Raw genomic sequence first — 16520 nt, forward strand, 5'->3', positions numbered from 1 at the left:
TTAAGTCTATTTATAGTATGATGGTCTCACCACACAGGATTCATTAGAAACCTCAGGATTTTTCACTTACAACACTGTCTCTTCCTGTGCACTGGATGTGTAGTGTTCTGGTGTGTGACTCAGTTTTGGGGTCATCCCATTTATTGTTTTGGAGCACTCAATAGAGGAAATAGCAAAGAGTGGAAAGATTGCAGTTCAAGATTTAAATGCAGTGGCAGAACTGGAAGTGCAGGGGGCTTGCTTTGGAAAGCAGTGGATATCGTAGAACAGGGCTGAGGTGCATTGGCAGAGCATGCACAGTGGTGGAATAAGGGAACCTATGCGAACCTGTGCTTTTGTCAAGCCATCCAGTGCTGGTAGTCCACTCACTCTTGCGCTGCTATACTCCACTCACAGATCTATACAATTAAATAAACGTAGAGGCTAATACAATGTTTATAGAGCAGGGGCTGCATTTCTAGGAAGGTGAATGGCATCTCTTAGTAAAGACAAAGACATCAAGAGGAGACTTTGCACTGCAATTCTCAAAAGAAGAATCTGAACTTGATGGCAGTTGTCAGTAGTTAAGAGCCTGCAGATGGCGGTGTACAAACAGTCCCATTTTTAATCCATTCCTTTAACCTCTAAGGTCTTGGTTGTTTCCGGTCTCTGGACATTCAGGGTATCAGTCTGTATACACACTATGTTCTTTTGATCTCCAGTACCATGCACGTATATAAAATTTCCTTCTGCATTAGCTTGTGTTGCCAGTAAAATCCAGCAAGGCATAAATCCAGTAAATAACTTCTAGAACATGGATGAATTCTGCTCTGATCCATTGTCATTTCAGCTCCAGAGCTTGTGAGGTGCTGAAATCAATAGCAGCTTAGAGCACTGGACACCTTTCACCCACTCCTCACCCCCCTCACCTCCTCTCTTACCAGTTTAGTTGCATGTGTTGTGCTCTATTGTTCCACATGTGAGGTAGACATTTTCCCTTGCTGGTCATGCTTCATCCTGCCAGAGCACTCAGATTTAAAATGGTGCATGGGAAATATTCACTGGGAGGAAGTTTTTTTTCTCCATCCCCGTTATGGGAGCCACACACGTGCCTATTACTCATAAAACCCTTCCGTGGGCACTTTGTGTAAACACCACCATCTCCAGAGTTCCATTCCTAGCAGCACTTGGTTGAAAGTTGAACGCAAGCCAATAGGGGAGGGTTAGAGCAAGATCCTTGCTTTATATTTCTGCACAGATTTCTCTCTATAGAACACCCAATGCTCTCTGGTCATTTTGTGAGGTAGTGGTAGTCTGCAAAGAGATGCTGTAATAGCTGTTACTTCCCTATGGTGTTCATCTGGAACTATGGATTCCCTTACTGATGCATTTGGGCCTTATTTTGAATGCTGCCAAATTCAGTGTGGAACTACTGAAAATATACACACAATACAAGTACCTGGAAGATGTTCTTCAACGCCTTCATCTACTGAGGGGCAAATGTTTGATTCCTCCCAATACAAATATATGTACATTTTAAGTTACACTATAATTTGATTTGTATAGTATGTACTTAAAGGGTGTCTCCATCTCTCTTATTTTACTAGATTCTATGCTGCTAGTGGCTGACCGGTTTGATGGACCATCCAATGTAGACACTGTAATTGGTACCATTCACACCCGGATTGCTGAAGCCATTTCTAACATGCAGGAAAACAGAGAGTCTATCACAGCCAAGGTAAGGAGCTGAGATCTGTGTCTAAAGTTGATATTAAATCAGTTGAAAATGCTCTGGCTACAGCCTTGTGCATTTTCTTCCAATACCATTCAACTGCCTTAACATACAGTAGGCAGAGAGATTAAATACCAGCTTCTTTTAATTAAAAGAAACCATTCACCCCATACAGGCAAAGCTTGTCAAATGCTTCTGATTCAAACTCCTCCCCATCTCTACCTCCAGCCAACCAACTTGATATGTATGGACCAAATACTGCCTGGTGTTGAATTCTGAATCCCTGAGGAAAGTGTGGTGGCATTGTATTATGGTGCGTCAACCTCTGTAGCCGAGGGGTTTTTTGTATTCTCACTGAGCTGAGCTACGGACTGCAAGTTTGTGGGCTGCCTTACACTTGACCCAGGAGACAACCGCTCTCGACAGCCACAGGGAACACTAAGAAATGGAAACATTTGGCTTACTTGGTTGTATTTATGGAGTAGGGTTGTTACATGGCAATCATCCTGTGAAGCAGGTTCTGCTGGTGCTCAGCATCTCACAAGAGCTACATTTCCATGTGCTGTTTTATTGATCACCACTTTCAGCACATTTAATCCACTAATCACAAGCACATGACACAGCTGCATGTGTAAGAAGCCTTGGCAAAGTGAACAATCTTCCCAGGTTCCTGCTTTTCACACAAACATACCACCAAGCCTCCCAACCTGTCATTGTTATTCGGGACTAAAAAGCGTGTTCATCATATGGGGAAGTAGAACATCATCTGAACTGAACATCATCTGAACTGCAACAAGCACTGATGGAGCCCCCTGTTGTAAATGCAGGCGTTCACAGGGGGTGGATACTCTATTCCAATCCATACTTGACTAGAGCAGCAAAGTGCATTTGACAAGCTTTCTGACTTGGATCTTGTAACAAAGTGCACTTGACTGTATTTGCACGTGGAGCCAAATAGCAGAGATTGGGAGCTGACAAATCGCTGAGATGATGAGTGTGACAAATAGGGAAGGATCAAGGATAGAGAGAGCAAGGAAAGTGAGGTTTAAGAGCCACACCGCTTCCCTTTCCACTTCAGTCTGTGAGCACAGTTTGAAATCACTGGAAAAAATTGGATCACATCTGGTTCATTTCTACACATGGTGTTTCTCTAAAGTGGTTACTTGTGACATATCAGCCAAGGCTCTTGAGGTACTGCCAGTCACAATGCCTTTGAACTATCAGCAGTTGATCATCCATATCAAAGGCTTTATTTAAAGTTTGAAAGTAAACAGCCGATATATTTATTTTCTTACCCAGGGAAAAAAGGAAATATACAGAAGATATGCCCATAGGTTATCTGTCTTTCCAGGCAAAGGGTAGAAATTTACACATCATGCAGTCATATATGGTCCATTATATTTCTCTGATATGTAGAGGTGGCACACTGCAGTGCTCAGCTGGTCCAAGATAACTTTGGTTTGGACACGCACAAAGGCTGTTAACATAGTGCAAAGTTAAAAGACTAAGGTGTGCTCAGCACTAGCCCAATTCTGCTCTCATAGATGTCAAGGGGGAATTTTACCATTGACTTAAATGGGAGCAGAGTTAAGCCAGCACTGAGTGCTTTTGAAAATCACAACCTGAAGTCTCTCATTCACGGGAAGAGCCAGAGGTGGCTTTTGGACCCAGCAAAGCCTGCAACCACAGTTCTGGCCGATTTGGGGGAACAAGAAATGGAAAAGAGACTCTCAGCTTCCATTTGAAATTAATGTAAGTATTTTAGCACTTCTCCTTGAAAATGTGATCAGTAGGAATTGGGATGAAGGGACTTCAAAGTCTTTCACATGTGTAAAGTGGGTCAGTTAATTTTGGAATGTATCCAAACAGTAATCTTGGCTGATGCTCCCCATTCATTAGGCTGGGTCTGTGCATAATGGTGCAATTGTGGTGGCCAGCACTTGGTTACAATCATGTTAGGGGTGTGGCTAATAAGTTTTTCACAGGGCTACCCACAAATGATAAGGCTGGTTACCTGAGAAGGAGGTGATGCACCTAGCTACCACTGTTACTATCGGGGTAAATCCCTCTTGCATTGGTGGTGGGAAAAGAGACCTTTTGATATCCGGTCCACAGAACAAGGTCCTTTGATAGGTGTGGTGACATCTCCCCTAATGTCATCTGATCCACCCAGGCCAGGATAAAACTACTCAGAAAATAAACAACATTGCAAGCAGTGAAATCCCACAGCACAACTACTCCCAAATGCCAGCCTGATGTCCTAACCAGGAAAGCGTGCATATTGCCATAGTTACAGAATTTCCCAGAACCAACATCTGACTCATCATTTTGTTGTTTCACTACAGTTTTTAAGTCATGTTCGGCAAACAGTGTCATTGTTTTTTATCAATGCTCATTTTTTGAAACAAAACCCAGCAGCACCATAACCGGCACCATTCCTTTTACCCCTCTCCCTTCAGGGAAACTTCTTGGCTGGGTATTGAACTGTTTCCCATCTGTACCCTCACTCCTGACAACTAAGTCCTGGATTTCAGACAGTATAAACTGTAAAAGACTGCAAATTGCTATTTGCATAAAGGGAGTCTGTTGATTCATCTGTTAGTGTAAATTAGCACGCTGGGAGAATTACTTGGGTAAATCCTCTGGTTCAGTAAGAGACTAGACCCTGCAATGTAACATATAGCATTGGAAATACACTAGACTGAAGATTTCTTTTTGACTTAAGGAGTGAGTGTTACTTCTTCATCTCATATCTGCCAAAATGGCTAATTTTTAAACTTCCATGTATATTACAGAGGTCTGGGTACATCCAAATATTTAAGTTCTTCACTAGCATAATAGGAGGCTGCTAGAATTAGTATCTGAAAAACGCACATTGAGGTTTGAGATTCTATACCTGCTCGAGAAGGGTTCAGCCAAGGTTCACCCAATTTGCTTGCCCGCATCTGATCTGCCATTCTCTCTGATGTCCAGATAGTAGTGGTATGGAGGTTAGTTCTGTTGCTTTCTGCTTGCGGGAGCTGTGATTTCACATCCCTGGTGTAACACTGTATGAAAGACAGGTTTATAAAATGATTTCAGATTATTTGTCTTTCAGCATCCTCAGATGCTTCAGTCATTTTGGGGGGGAAATGGAGTTTCAGTGTGTGGAAAGTTAGCACAAGCTGCTATTTTCAGGTAATTTTTCCAGAGAAGTTGGACATTTTATATGGCAGGGGAGGGGAGATCCCTTTCTCAGGTACTGAGCAGTGCAGTTTTGTCTGTCTATGATCAAGTCAAAGTTTTAGACCAGACTCATCTTTACAGTAAGCATGTTCATAAAATAGCCTCCTGCCCATCGTAGCAATTGGCCCAAATTTCCTTGCCAGTTACAACCATTCACCCTTTGCCTGTAAAGGTTTGCACAGCTGTAACTCAGAGCAGAATTTGACACATTAGCTGCATGTATCAACTTGTGCTAGAGAGAATTCACTCTGGCATCATTTCTCTAATGTTGTTCTCAACAACCCACTGAGGCTGATGTTAACAGCAGAATAATTTGTCTTCCTGAACCCCAGCTGCATTTCCCATGTCTCTGAAGTGCTGTAACTAACAGATTCTGATGGAAAATTAATCTGAAGCTGGCTGGCAAATAGATAAGTCAATGACAGACCAAGCAGAGAGATGGATAGAAATACCAGTGCAGCACAAAACACAATGCTAATAGAGCACAGAAATAGAGTAATCAATTATAATAAGGAAGAGAATAGAGGAATGAATGGATCTATAAATGCCATGAAGTGTTTTTCATTATTCCTCTGTGTTTTTATATCCCTGAAAGAATTGTTTCATAATAACCACAGTAATAGGACTATAAACGGTAAACTACAGCAATGAAATTGGACTCCTTTCATTTCTATAAAACAAAATTTTAAATATGTTATGTATAATTTTTAAAGATCTTGCACCAGAAGAAGTAGACAGATGAAATATTTGGATTGCCACAGAATTGCCATTACAATGCATGATTCAATATATGTGTTCTACCTGCACCTGTTTAAGAGGACAATATATCTAGAAGAGAAAGATTCTGGACTGAGGGCAGGAGGAGTGGATGCTTACCAGGAATGCTAATGGGGCTCACTCTCTCTGCCGTCTAGGTAATTTCTTATAATCAGGTCTTAGCAGAGAGTTCACAGAATCATAGAAATGTAGGGCTGGAAGGGACTATGGGAGATCAAGTCCAGCCCCCTGCACAAAAGCAGGACTGATTACACCTATACCGTCTCTGACAGGTGTTTGTCCGACCCCTAGTGATGGGGATTCCACAACCTCCCTTGGAAACCTATTCCAAAACTTAACTACACCTACAGTTGGAAAGTTTTTCCTAATATCTAACCTAAATGCCCTTGCTGCAGTTTAAGCTCACTACAAGTTCTCAGCATACAAAGAGCATTCAGCTGCTGGAGTGAAATGAGTTGGCACTTTCAGTTAGTTGGCTAACATTCAAGTGCTTGATATCTCTGCATTAAGGAATTGTGTGCTAATGTACTATTATTTTAGGATCTGTTGATAGCTTCTACCTGCAAATTCATACTTGGTTAAATAGGCAACTAGCCTGAATTTAAAGACACCCAAAGAGCAAATGGCCTATTTTGAAAATGTTCATGTTTCTTGAACCAAAATTACAAGAAACACCCTACTTCCACAGACCTTCTGTCAAAAACCAAGTGAATTCTTCTGTTCAATTCACCTGTCTCATTTATCAATTTACAATTTCGCAGGTCCAAATCAAGGCACCTGGTTCCTCATTAGGCCGCTCAAATCTCCAGACATCTGTTCTATTGATCTGGGGGAGCCTGAATTTGCTGACCTTCCAAGCACACTACAGAAACCATTGATCTGATTGGGTGTTTGAGGAAGGATGAGGGTATGCTTCTGGGAAGGATTGGCTACCACAGAGCTCATTTGTATTGATTTATTTATTTGGCTGGTTTTATTAATAATCAAAAACACTCCTACAAAAAGCTCTGAGCATCCTATTAGTAACTAGACATGCCATAACAATGATATCCAGCCAGCAGCATTAAATACTGATACACAAGTAAATGAACTCAGCCAGCCAGTGATACTAAATAATCTAAATGGAAACAGTGGCTTATCTCAGACAACCAATCCACAGAAAGGGAGAATTTTGGTTTTATCATCACAGAAAACTAGGATCCCTACTGATGATGCAGAAAGGAATAAAAATGCCAAAAGAGGCAGATCTCCTATTTCAAAGACAGGAATGCAGAGAGGCATCAGGCCGTCAGTTTAGTAATGCTGTAAAAGTTTCTTCTGACCCAGTTCAATGCAAAATATTCTTAATGCTTAGTAGCCTACATTAGCAATGGTCTTTGTCAACCCTGACTAATTAAACTTCACAACATGCCTGTGAGTCAAATAAGTAAGTATTATCACTCCCAAGATAGAGAAACTGAGGCAGAGAGAGTAAATGAGTGGCCCGTGGCTGCAGTGGAAGTTAATGGCAAAGCTGAGAATAGAATTGAGGAGATTCTCTTTTAAGATTCTGGATTAAAGATGATTTTAAATTCTGTCAGGAACACTTCTAGTACCTCAGTAATATTATTGTAAGGGTAGCTGCAGGTCATATGTACATATGGAAATAGATCTTAGACCCTTTCTTAATCCATTTAGAACATGGAGTGTTTAGGTAATTATGCAGATGTAACTAATCAAAGCTCCCTCCTCTGGGTGAAGGAAACAGTGATCAGATATTTAGAGACTTTGTTTTCTTGCTTTTCAGCATCTTGAGTCCTGTTTTTCTTGTTAAACTGCACTCACTAGTGTTATTCTTCCTCATAGTGCAAATAACTTTGGGCTTGGCCTTTTTTACAGCCTGATGATATTTTTAGGATAATTTTCTTTTTATACTTCAAGCTACTGGGCTTTCTGGTTTGCAGCACTCTCACCCAGAGTGCGTGACCAGCCACCTTCTGTCTACTCAAATCCTTCCTTAAACTCATTTCTTATGCAAAAAATATCAACGTATGCTGTCACCTACTCGTAAAGGTTCTGATCCAATGAAGGCCATTGAAGTTGTTGGAAAATCCCCAGTTGCAATATCTTAAAGCATGTCTGCTGTCACAGCACTCTCCTCTAGCCCCTCTAGCACACTGTGTGTCTGATTTTCACCACTTCTCAGTCTGGATTGTAATTTCCTTGGCGCAGGGATCATGGTTTCCTTTGTGTCCTCATGCGTGCTGAGTACCGCTTAGTCACATAGTCACTGCTTAACCAATATGAGCTGTGTGGTGTCAGCAGCACCTCTGTCCCTCTGCAAAAGTACTTACAGGAGAATAAAGAGGCATGGGAGTTTGGATGAAGTAAGAACCAAACCTGAACACCTAGTGAGCGTAGAATGTATTGTTGTGAAGTATTTCTTTCTTCATCTGGCCCAGAAGCCATAGTCGAACGCTGGAAATCTCACAGATTCATTGCGTTTAAGGCCAGAAAGTACCATTAGCTCACCTCGTCTGACCTCCTGAATGTCACAGGACAGAGAATTCCACCCACTTACCCCTGTATTGAGCCCAGTAACTTGTGTTGGACTAAAGCATCTTCCAGAAAGGTATCCAGTCTGGATCTGAAGACATCAAGAGATGGAGACTTCACCGCTTCCTTTGGCAGTTTGTTCCAATGGTTAATCACCCTCACTGTGAAAAATGTGTGCCTCTTTTCTAATTCAGATTTGTCTGGCTTTAACATCCAGCTATAGGTGGTTCTTCTGCCTTCCTCCCTGGGTTAAAGAGCCCTTTAGTACCTGGTATTTTCTCCCCGTGAAGGTACTTATACACTGTCATCGAGTCACCTCTTGAGCTTCTTTCTGATTAGCTAAACAGATTGAGTCCCCGTTGTAAAGTATTTCCTTCGACCCTGCAATCATTTTTGTGGCTTTTTCTGTCCCCTTTCCAAGTTTTTTCAGAATCCTCTTAAAATGCAAATACAGATCCACTATCAGTCTCAACAGTTTCCTTATACAGAGGCAAAATCACCCCCACCCCCGCTTCTACTCACTGCTCCTCTGTACATCCAGTGTTTGTTTTTGCCACAGCATCGCACTGGGAGTTCATGTTCTGTTGTTTGCCCATGATGACCCCTAGATCCTTTTCAGAATCACAGCTTTCCGGAATACAGTCCCCCATTCTGTAGCTATGGCCTCTATTCTTGGTTCATAGAGGTAGGACCTTACATTTGGCTGTATTAAAATGCATTTTGTTTCAATGGCCATAGCTTTCCAAGGGACCCAGATCGCTTTGTTTTTCCTGTCCTGTCCTCAACATTATTTACTCCTCACACGATATTTGTGCCATCTGCAAATTTTATCAGCAGTGACTTTATCTTTACTTCCAGATCATTGATAAAATATTGAATAGTGGCAGGCTTAAAACCTCTCCCTGTGGAACCCCACCAGAAGTATCCCCATGTGATGTTGATTCTCCATTGATAATTACTTCGTGAGATCTGCCAATTAGCCAGTTTCTAATCCATTTAACGTGTGCTTTATTGATATTGCATAGTGTGAATTTTTCAATCTGAATGTCGTACAGTATAAAGTTCAAACAAATTACAGAAGTCCATTCATCTAAACAAGAAATAAAATCAGATTTATTTGATGACCTATTTTCCTTTAAAAAAAGCATGCTGATAGGCATTAATTATATTTCTATCCTTTAATTCATTATTGATTGAATCCTATGTCAGATTTTCAATTATTTTACCTGGGGTTGCTGTTCAGGCTGACCACCCAATAATTACCTCTGCTTGCCCTTTGTGAACATTGGCACAATATTAGCATTCTTCCAGTATTCTGGAATTTCCCCAGTATTCCACGATTTATTAAAAAATTAACATCAGTGGGCCAAACATCTCCTCAGCCAACTCTTGGGTGTAAGTTATCTGGGCCTATTGATTTAAAAAATGTAGTCCTAGTAGATGCTATTTAACATCTTCCTTCGTAATGGGCTGGGAAGTACTTAAGCATCCTCATTCCAAACACAGAACATAAATATTTATTGAACACTTCTGCCTTCAGAAGTGGAGCTATTCTAGTTGGATTTGCAGATCAGGTAGATTTGGGATATTTCTCCCAGTCATCAGATATTTCAACCCCAGGCATTATATTATTCCAGTCAGTATTTGTATGCATTTAAAATTTAACAATAGATGGCCCTGAAATGTAATCTGATACTCTGGTAAAAGTAGCTGAGACCTCTTTACTTACTCACCAGCTTGTAAAAATACAAGGCCATCTTTTATCCTATATGTAATATACTATTTGGACCAATTTATTGCTTCATAAACCATAGCAGAGAATAAACCATTAATAACTATTCACTGGTGTCAGTGAGAGCAAATGTGAATTGTTAATTATTTTAATATTAATGTTTGACTGTAAATTTTCAAAGGTTAATGTTAAAAAGTGCACTCTGTAGAATAGCTGCGGGAGAGAGCTAGACCCCAGCATTACAGGACTGTACCTCAGCACTCGGGGTAATCAATCAGCTGCCATGCAGCTCTTGCCAGAGTCCAATAAGGTGCATTAGAAACAAATGTCTCAAAATTGCTCTTGTGTAATTATGAACAGAAAGTAAGTGTCCCTCCCTCTCTTCTTATATCCAGCTTCCATGTCCAATTTGGTAACAGTCCTTGCAGACGGTGATGCTACCAGCATGAACTACTGGGTGAATTAGTGATGATTTGTGTTATTGTGTTAAATTGGCAGTGTTGGTCTAGTGAAATTACCGCATAGCTGCCATTTGCACGTGTGGCTTGTTTGTACAGTACACTGGGATGGTTTCATTTTGTGTTGTAGGGAAAGGTGGAGGGTTGCCTGCTTTTTCTTCTAAGGCCTGATGAATTTTTAGAATCATAGAAGGAGAATGCAAAATTGCTAGAGATATTTTTCTTTTTTTAATATAGACTATGGTGACAGGTCCAAAAAATATGTCATAATCAAAAAGATCAGGTGAGTGGGAGAAATGGGGAATTCAGACAGAATTATTTAACAGGAAAAGTAATAAACACACAGCACTAGTTAATGGGAAAAGCTATTGAACCACAATATAAAGGAAGGTTTGGTTTGGTTTGGGGTTTTTTCAGGTTTTCCAAGGTTGTGGAAATCCCAAAATCAGCACAAAAGCATCCAGTGGAGAGGATAAGAAAAGAAGGGGAAAAGCTGTCACCGACGATAAATCCTCAGGGCTTGGACTGGAGAAGCTAGTAAGTGTCTCTCTGAATTTATAAAACATTTCCCCTATTGGAATATTTAAAACTGCCTGCCCCAATAGTGGGCTTATCATGTCTGTCCGTGTCATGTGTCGGGATCGTTGCTGACCCAATGGCAGGGTGCTACTGAGAGCAGTGGGCACCAACCCTGTTTGGGATCAGGTGGTGTGTTCTGTATAACACAAGCTCAGAGCAAGCCCTCGGCTGTGCTCTAGCCTTTGGTGCCTTCCCAATAAACCCTCAGATGTGCCTATTAAGTAGAAAAAGTTACTGACCTATAGCTGTCCCACTGAAGACCCAACTAAGACAGGATTCTGGCTGCTGAGTTTCAGCTTCGTAGCACCAGACTGGTGGAACTCCCCAAGCTTGTCAAGATGTTTGGTCCCTAAGTGTATCGGTAGCAGAATGGAACAAAGCCAGCCAGCCCTTTTCTCCAACACAGGCAGTTGTGCATCACCCTGCTGAACTTCATCACTCTTAGTTGCTTCTCTCTCTGAAGGTCCGGCCCTTGGTTTTTTAGACCTGGTCTTGCTCTGCCATTGGTGTTCTGGGGCAACATCTCCTGATGGTGATGTTGGAGTAGCTGCAATGTTGTCTCCCTGCAGCTTTGCTACACTGTTGGTCCTTGTCTTTTATTGGACATTTCTGATTCTGTGGGCAACAGGCTGTGATCATCCTGTCTCCTCTGTGACAGGCTGATCGAACGCCTTGTTCCCTGCTGACCCTCAGCTGCTTGTGGCTCAGCTTCTCAGCACTAGATGACAGCACCTGCTCCCCAGCAGCTCCCTGGATCACTCCCAGCCTCCCTGCTAGGCTGCTTTCCCTTGCTCAGCCCTCTGCCCTACCGGATCTGCTTCTCCTGCCCAGCCCTCCTGAGTCTGTCTCTGCCCATCAGAACCTGTTACCTGGCCTGCCCACACTCTCACACCATCTCCCTGGGCCCTCATTCCAGGATCACACAACACTCGCTGTTGCTTAAAGAATGGTTTGTGGCCCTGCTGAGCTAATCTCTTCCCTCCTGTCTGTTGCAATGGGCGTGGCTGGGGGCGTGGCTAGAAAGGAGCCAGCACATCATTGTGATACATGGCTTTAATATCAACTGTGTTATAAAACAGATGAACACAGCAGAACAGTCCTTCACATGGAAATGTTGGCCTCAGTTGGCCAGCTCCTTGGGCTGAGGGCTGTTATTTAAGGTAAAGTTAGTGCTCTTTTCCTGTATGTGAAAAAACAACAATGCTCTCTCGGAGTTATAAAATAAATGAGCTAAAACAGAGGTGGGCAAACTACGGCCCGTGGGCCACATCCGGCCTGCGGGACTGTCCTCCCCGGCCCTTGAGCTCCTTGCCAGGGAGGCTAGCCCCCGGCTCCTCCCCTGTAGTTGCGGTGCCATGTGGGTAGCACAGCTGGCTTCATCCAGGCAGTGGGGCTGCAAGCTCCTGCCGCTCTGAGCGGAGTGGTAAGGGGGCAGAGGCAGTGCGCAGGGCTGCGAGGGAGATTGGGTAGGGGGTCCTGGGGGGCAGTCAGAGGACAGAGAGCAGGGAGCGTTTGGATGGGGCAGAGGTTCTGGAGGTGGGGCGGTCAGGGGGCGGAGAACAGGGGGGTTTGGATAGGACATGGGAGTCCCGGAGGGCCTGGCAGGGGGCAGGGGTGTGGATAGGGTTCGGGGCAGTCAGGGGACAGGGAGCAGAGGGGGTTGGATGGGGGTAGTGTCCCAGGGGGGCGGTCAGGGGACAAGGAGCCTGGCAGGGGGTGGGTTGGATGGGTCAGAGGTTCTGAGGGGGGCAGTCAGTGGGCGGGAAGTGGGTGGGTTTGGATAGGGCGTAAGGGCCAGGCTGTTTGGGGGGCACAGCCCTCCCTACCCAGTCCTCCATACAGTTTCACACCCTGATGTGGCCCTCAGGCCAAAAAGTTTGGCCACCCTTGAGCTAGAACCATCTAGCTGGACGACCCAGCCTCTGGGGTTTAATAGATGTTTCCTTGGGCCAAGATTCTCCCTCCATCTTACAGGTTTCTGATGCCAAAGGGAAGCTGAGAGATATCAAGGATTACTGGGTTGCCTTGCCAAGCACACTTTGCAATGAGAAAATAACATCCGGCTCGGTGAACGAGGACAAGTGCTGGAACGGAATGGCCAAGGGGAGGTAAGGATGGGGTGTAGAGAAGCAAAGCAAAAACTCTCCATACTAAACTTAAAGCTGCTACCAGAAAGAGAAGATAAAGGTAGGTGCAGAGAGAAGCTAGTTCTTCCCACATCCCTGCCCCATGACGCTTTACAGCCTGTGACATAAACTCCATTATAGAGGACATTTCACGAAAATATGGTTGCCCTCAAGGGCCTCTCCCTCAGTTGCTTCAACCCTAATCCTGTGTCCTCTACTCACTAGGAATTGGTAAGGCCACAGTAACTTCCCCGGCCCCAGCAGGGGGCAGTGTGGGGATCAGGATCCATTGATGGCTGATCAGGGCAGTCAGGAACTCCTTTGCGTGAGTTCCTCTGCACCCCTGAGCAGCTGCACACCACAGTTACGGGCGGATCCCCTCCGCCTTCCTTCTGCCCTGGTCTGAGCACCACCAGGGCTAGTCAGCCCAATGCACAGCTTGTTTAGGAGTCTGGCTGTGGTTACCACACCCCTGTGGTCCTCTCAATCTCAGCCATAGAACTGGCCCTGCTGTCAGTTCCCATCAGTTTAAAGGGCTCAGCCCCAGCCTCTCAGGAACAAGTGCAAAGCTTAACCCTTTTCCAGAGGCAGATTTTGAGAAGTGGATGCCTTGAATTTAAAATGTGTTGCTTTCTTCCCACATTTTAGACTTTTAGACATTGAAGCACGTTTGCTAAAAAATTACGCACAGAATCTTCACACGCTTAGGCATTAAATGCCGTTAGTAGAATGGACAGATTCGCTTTGGAAGAAACCCAGAGGCACTGCTGGGAATTGCAAACATTTATCTAGTTACCCATTCACGCACTGTTCCCTCTCAGACTTCACCCCTTGCAAATTCTGCCACCATAGAAATACATTATGCCCATGGTTTACACTTAAAACATTGTTTTGGGGCCAGATCCTCAGCTGTTGTAAACATCATACCTCTGTTACCATCCCCGGGTAGCCTGATCTGTGACAGCTGGGAATCTGGGCCTTAGTTTTTAAAATGTTTTCAGGCATTGCCTGAAATGCCAAAGGTTTTTTTTAAGTGCTTGATTGACAGTGACACTGAGCAGGGAGAAATGCAGCTTTAATGACTAGCTAGCCAGCTCCCAGTTGATTGGGTATAAGGGTTTGCCAGCCGCCTTGTTAATCATATCAGGAGGTAAATCCAGTAGTTCCAGTGCAGTCATGGACTAGGTCATAATGTGTCAGTTTCCTAATCTTCCATGTGGTGATGAGCCCCTTTCTTGTGTTTTGGGCTGGATGTCACGCAGGCTATGCCACTGGTGCCAGCATGGGACCAGATCCTCAGCCTTGCACAGAGCTGACCTGGGCACTTGGGCGGTGGGGCATCCTACCCTTCAGAAGTTGACACTCCACAGCAGCTACCCTAGGGCTGAAGTAGCCTTAAATAGAGACCCCGGGGGTCATTCTATTGTGTGTTGCCCCTGAGGTCATTGTCAGCAGCGTGGGACAGAGTCTGAGACCTCTGGCTCTAAAAACATGAGGCTATACTGCCTCAGCTGAAATACCCAAGTCTGTTAGTGCATGGTCGGTAGCAATAGGGGGTCCAACCACTAGAGGGAGACAGGCACACTGTAAGCCAGAGGTGGACAAACTATCGCCCGCAGGCCACATCCGGCCCACGGGACCATCCTGCCCAGCCCTTGAGCTCCTGGCTGGGGAGGCTAGACCCCAGCCCCTCCCCCGGAGTTATGCCACTGTGCGGGTAGCACATCTGGCTCAGTCCAGGCAGTGGGCCTGCAAGCTCCTGCCGCTCTGAGCGGCATGGTAAGGGGGCAGCAGTCAGAGGACAGGGAGCAGGGGGCGGTTGGATAAGGTGGAGGTTCCGGGGATTGGGCGGTCAGGGGTCGGGGAACAGTGGGGGTTGGATAAGGTGTGGGAATCCCTGGGGGCCTGTCAGGGGACGGGAGTGTGGATAGGGAGTGGGGCAGTCAGGGGACAGGGAGCAGAGGGGGTTGGATGGCAGTGGGGTCCCTGGGGGGGGGGGCGGTCAGAGGACAAGGAGCCCGGGAATGGGGGGGGTTGGATGGGAGTGGGGACCCGGGGGGGCAGTCAGTGGGTGGGGGTGGATAGGGCACGGGAGCCAGGCTGTTTGGGGGGCACAGCCTTCCCTACCTGGTCCTCCATATAGTTTTGCACCCTGATGTGGCCCTCTGGCCAAAAAGTTTGCCTACCCCTGCTGTAAATTCTGGGTTGCACATACAGTGGCAAATCCACTGGCCTCCTCCCTTTGCCCTGCCAACCATGGACCTCCCAGCACAGCTCAGTGCCTTGTGTGGGCTGCCTGGATCTGTCCTCTTCTGACCACTGCCAGGGAGATCTCTATAGTCAAAGAGTTGGGAGCTCAGATTGCACCTTACGCTAGTGCAGGAGTATGAGCAGAAAGACAAATGAACCAGAAACACGAGGCTGCGATTGGAACACGAGTAAATACAATTGTGATACTACCAAGCTGCAAAGCTCTCCCTCTCGTAGATGGTAGATAATCAGTTGTAATGGCACCTGTAATACCAAAAGGAGAATTTACTGTTTGGGAAAAGCAATGTGAATGAATTGATTTCCTGTGTAGGTATTTGCCAGAGGTGATGGGAGATGGTCTGGCCAATCAGATTAATAATCCAGAGGTAGAGGTGGACATCACCAAGCCAGATATGACCATTCGTCAGCAAATCATGCAGCTGAAGATCATGACAAACCGACTGCGCAATGCTTACAATGGCAATGATGTGGACTTCCAGGATGCTAGTGAGTACACCAGAAATCCCAAGTAATGGGAAAGGGATGAGGACAGACCGTGAATACCAAGTGATTTCTGAATGACAGCTGGAAAAAATCCATTAATCCCAATTCCTGGCAGTGAATGATAAAACGAGAGAGAAGACTAAATGCCCACATGCGTCCTGTGGTGGTATTTTTATTTAGATTGCACAAAAAATGGGTTAATGTTTTCCAAACACTGATGAGGATACAGTCTCTGCCCTACAGCGAGTACAGGGCCTGATTCATAACAACTGCTGGCCCTTGTTATGGAACAGAATGGAGTGCGGGTTTGCATCCAGCCTGTGATACTCCCGCATCCGAAAGGGCATTAGAATAACAGAATCAGGTGCACTGCTGAAAGTACTGTACTGACTCAGGGTAACAGTCACCATTTGTGTCCTGCAACACCCCACATGCCACCTAAGAGCCTGTTCTGTATTGGAAAGGATGTTGGCCACAACCCAGGATGTTTAACCTCCCCCTCCCCAAGAAAGACCATGTGATCTTCAGCTGTCCCCTGAACAGCTCGTAGGGAATGGGAAAAGCTTTCCATTTCACATCTCGACTAATGAGCATCATCTCCCGAGCTCTACAATCATGTGTGG

At 44.8% G+C, this 16520-nt stretch overlaps 1 protein-coding gene across 2 annotated transcripts in view; it reads left to right on the plus strand.

Moving 5' to 3' along the window:
* Positions 1 to 16520, plus strand: part of GPC1 (glypican 1) — a 431622-nt gene that overhangs the window by 409482 nt on the left and 5620 nt on the right. For both annotated transcript variants that reach the window (XM_048863480.2, XM_048863479.2), the window contains exons 5-8: positions 1587 to 1717; positions 10856 to 10975; positions 12992 to 13125; positions 15725 to 15900. In XM_048863480.2, the coding sequence (XP_048719437.2) occupies positions 1587 to 1717; positions 10856 to 10975; positions 12992 to 13125; positions 15725 to 15900 (561 nt within the window). The remainder of the gene's footprint in view (positions 1 to 1586; positions 1718 to 10855; positions 10976 to 12991; positions 13126 to 15724; positions 15901 to 16520) is intronic.

Source organism: Caretta caretta, chromosome 9 (genome assembly GCF_965140235.1).
Source record: "Caretta caretta isolate rCarCar2 chromosome 9, rCarCar1.hap1, whole genome shotgun sequence".
NCBI classification, from domain to species: Eukaryota; Metazoa; Chordata; order Testudines; family Cheloniidae; genus Caretta; species Caretta caretta.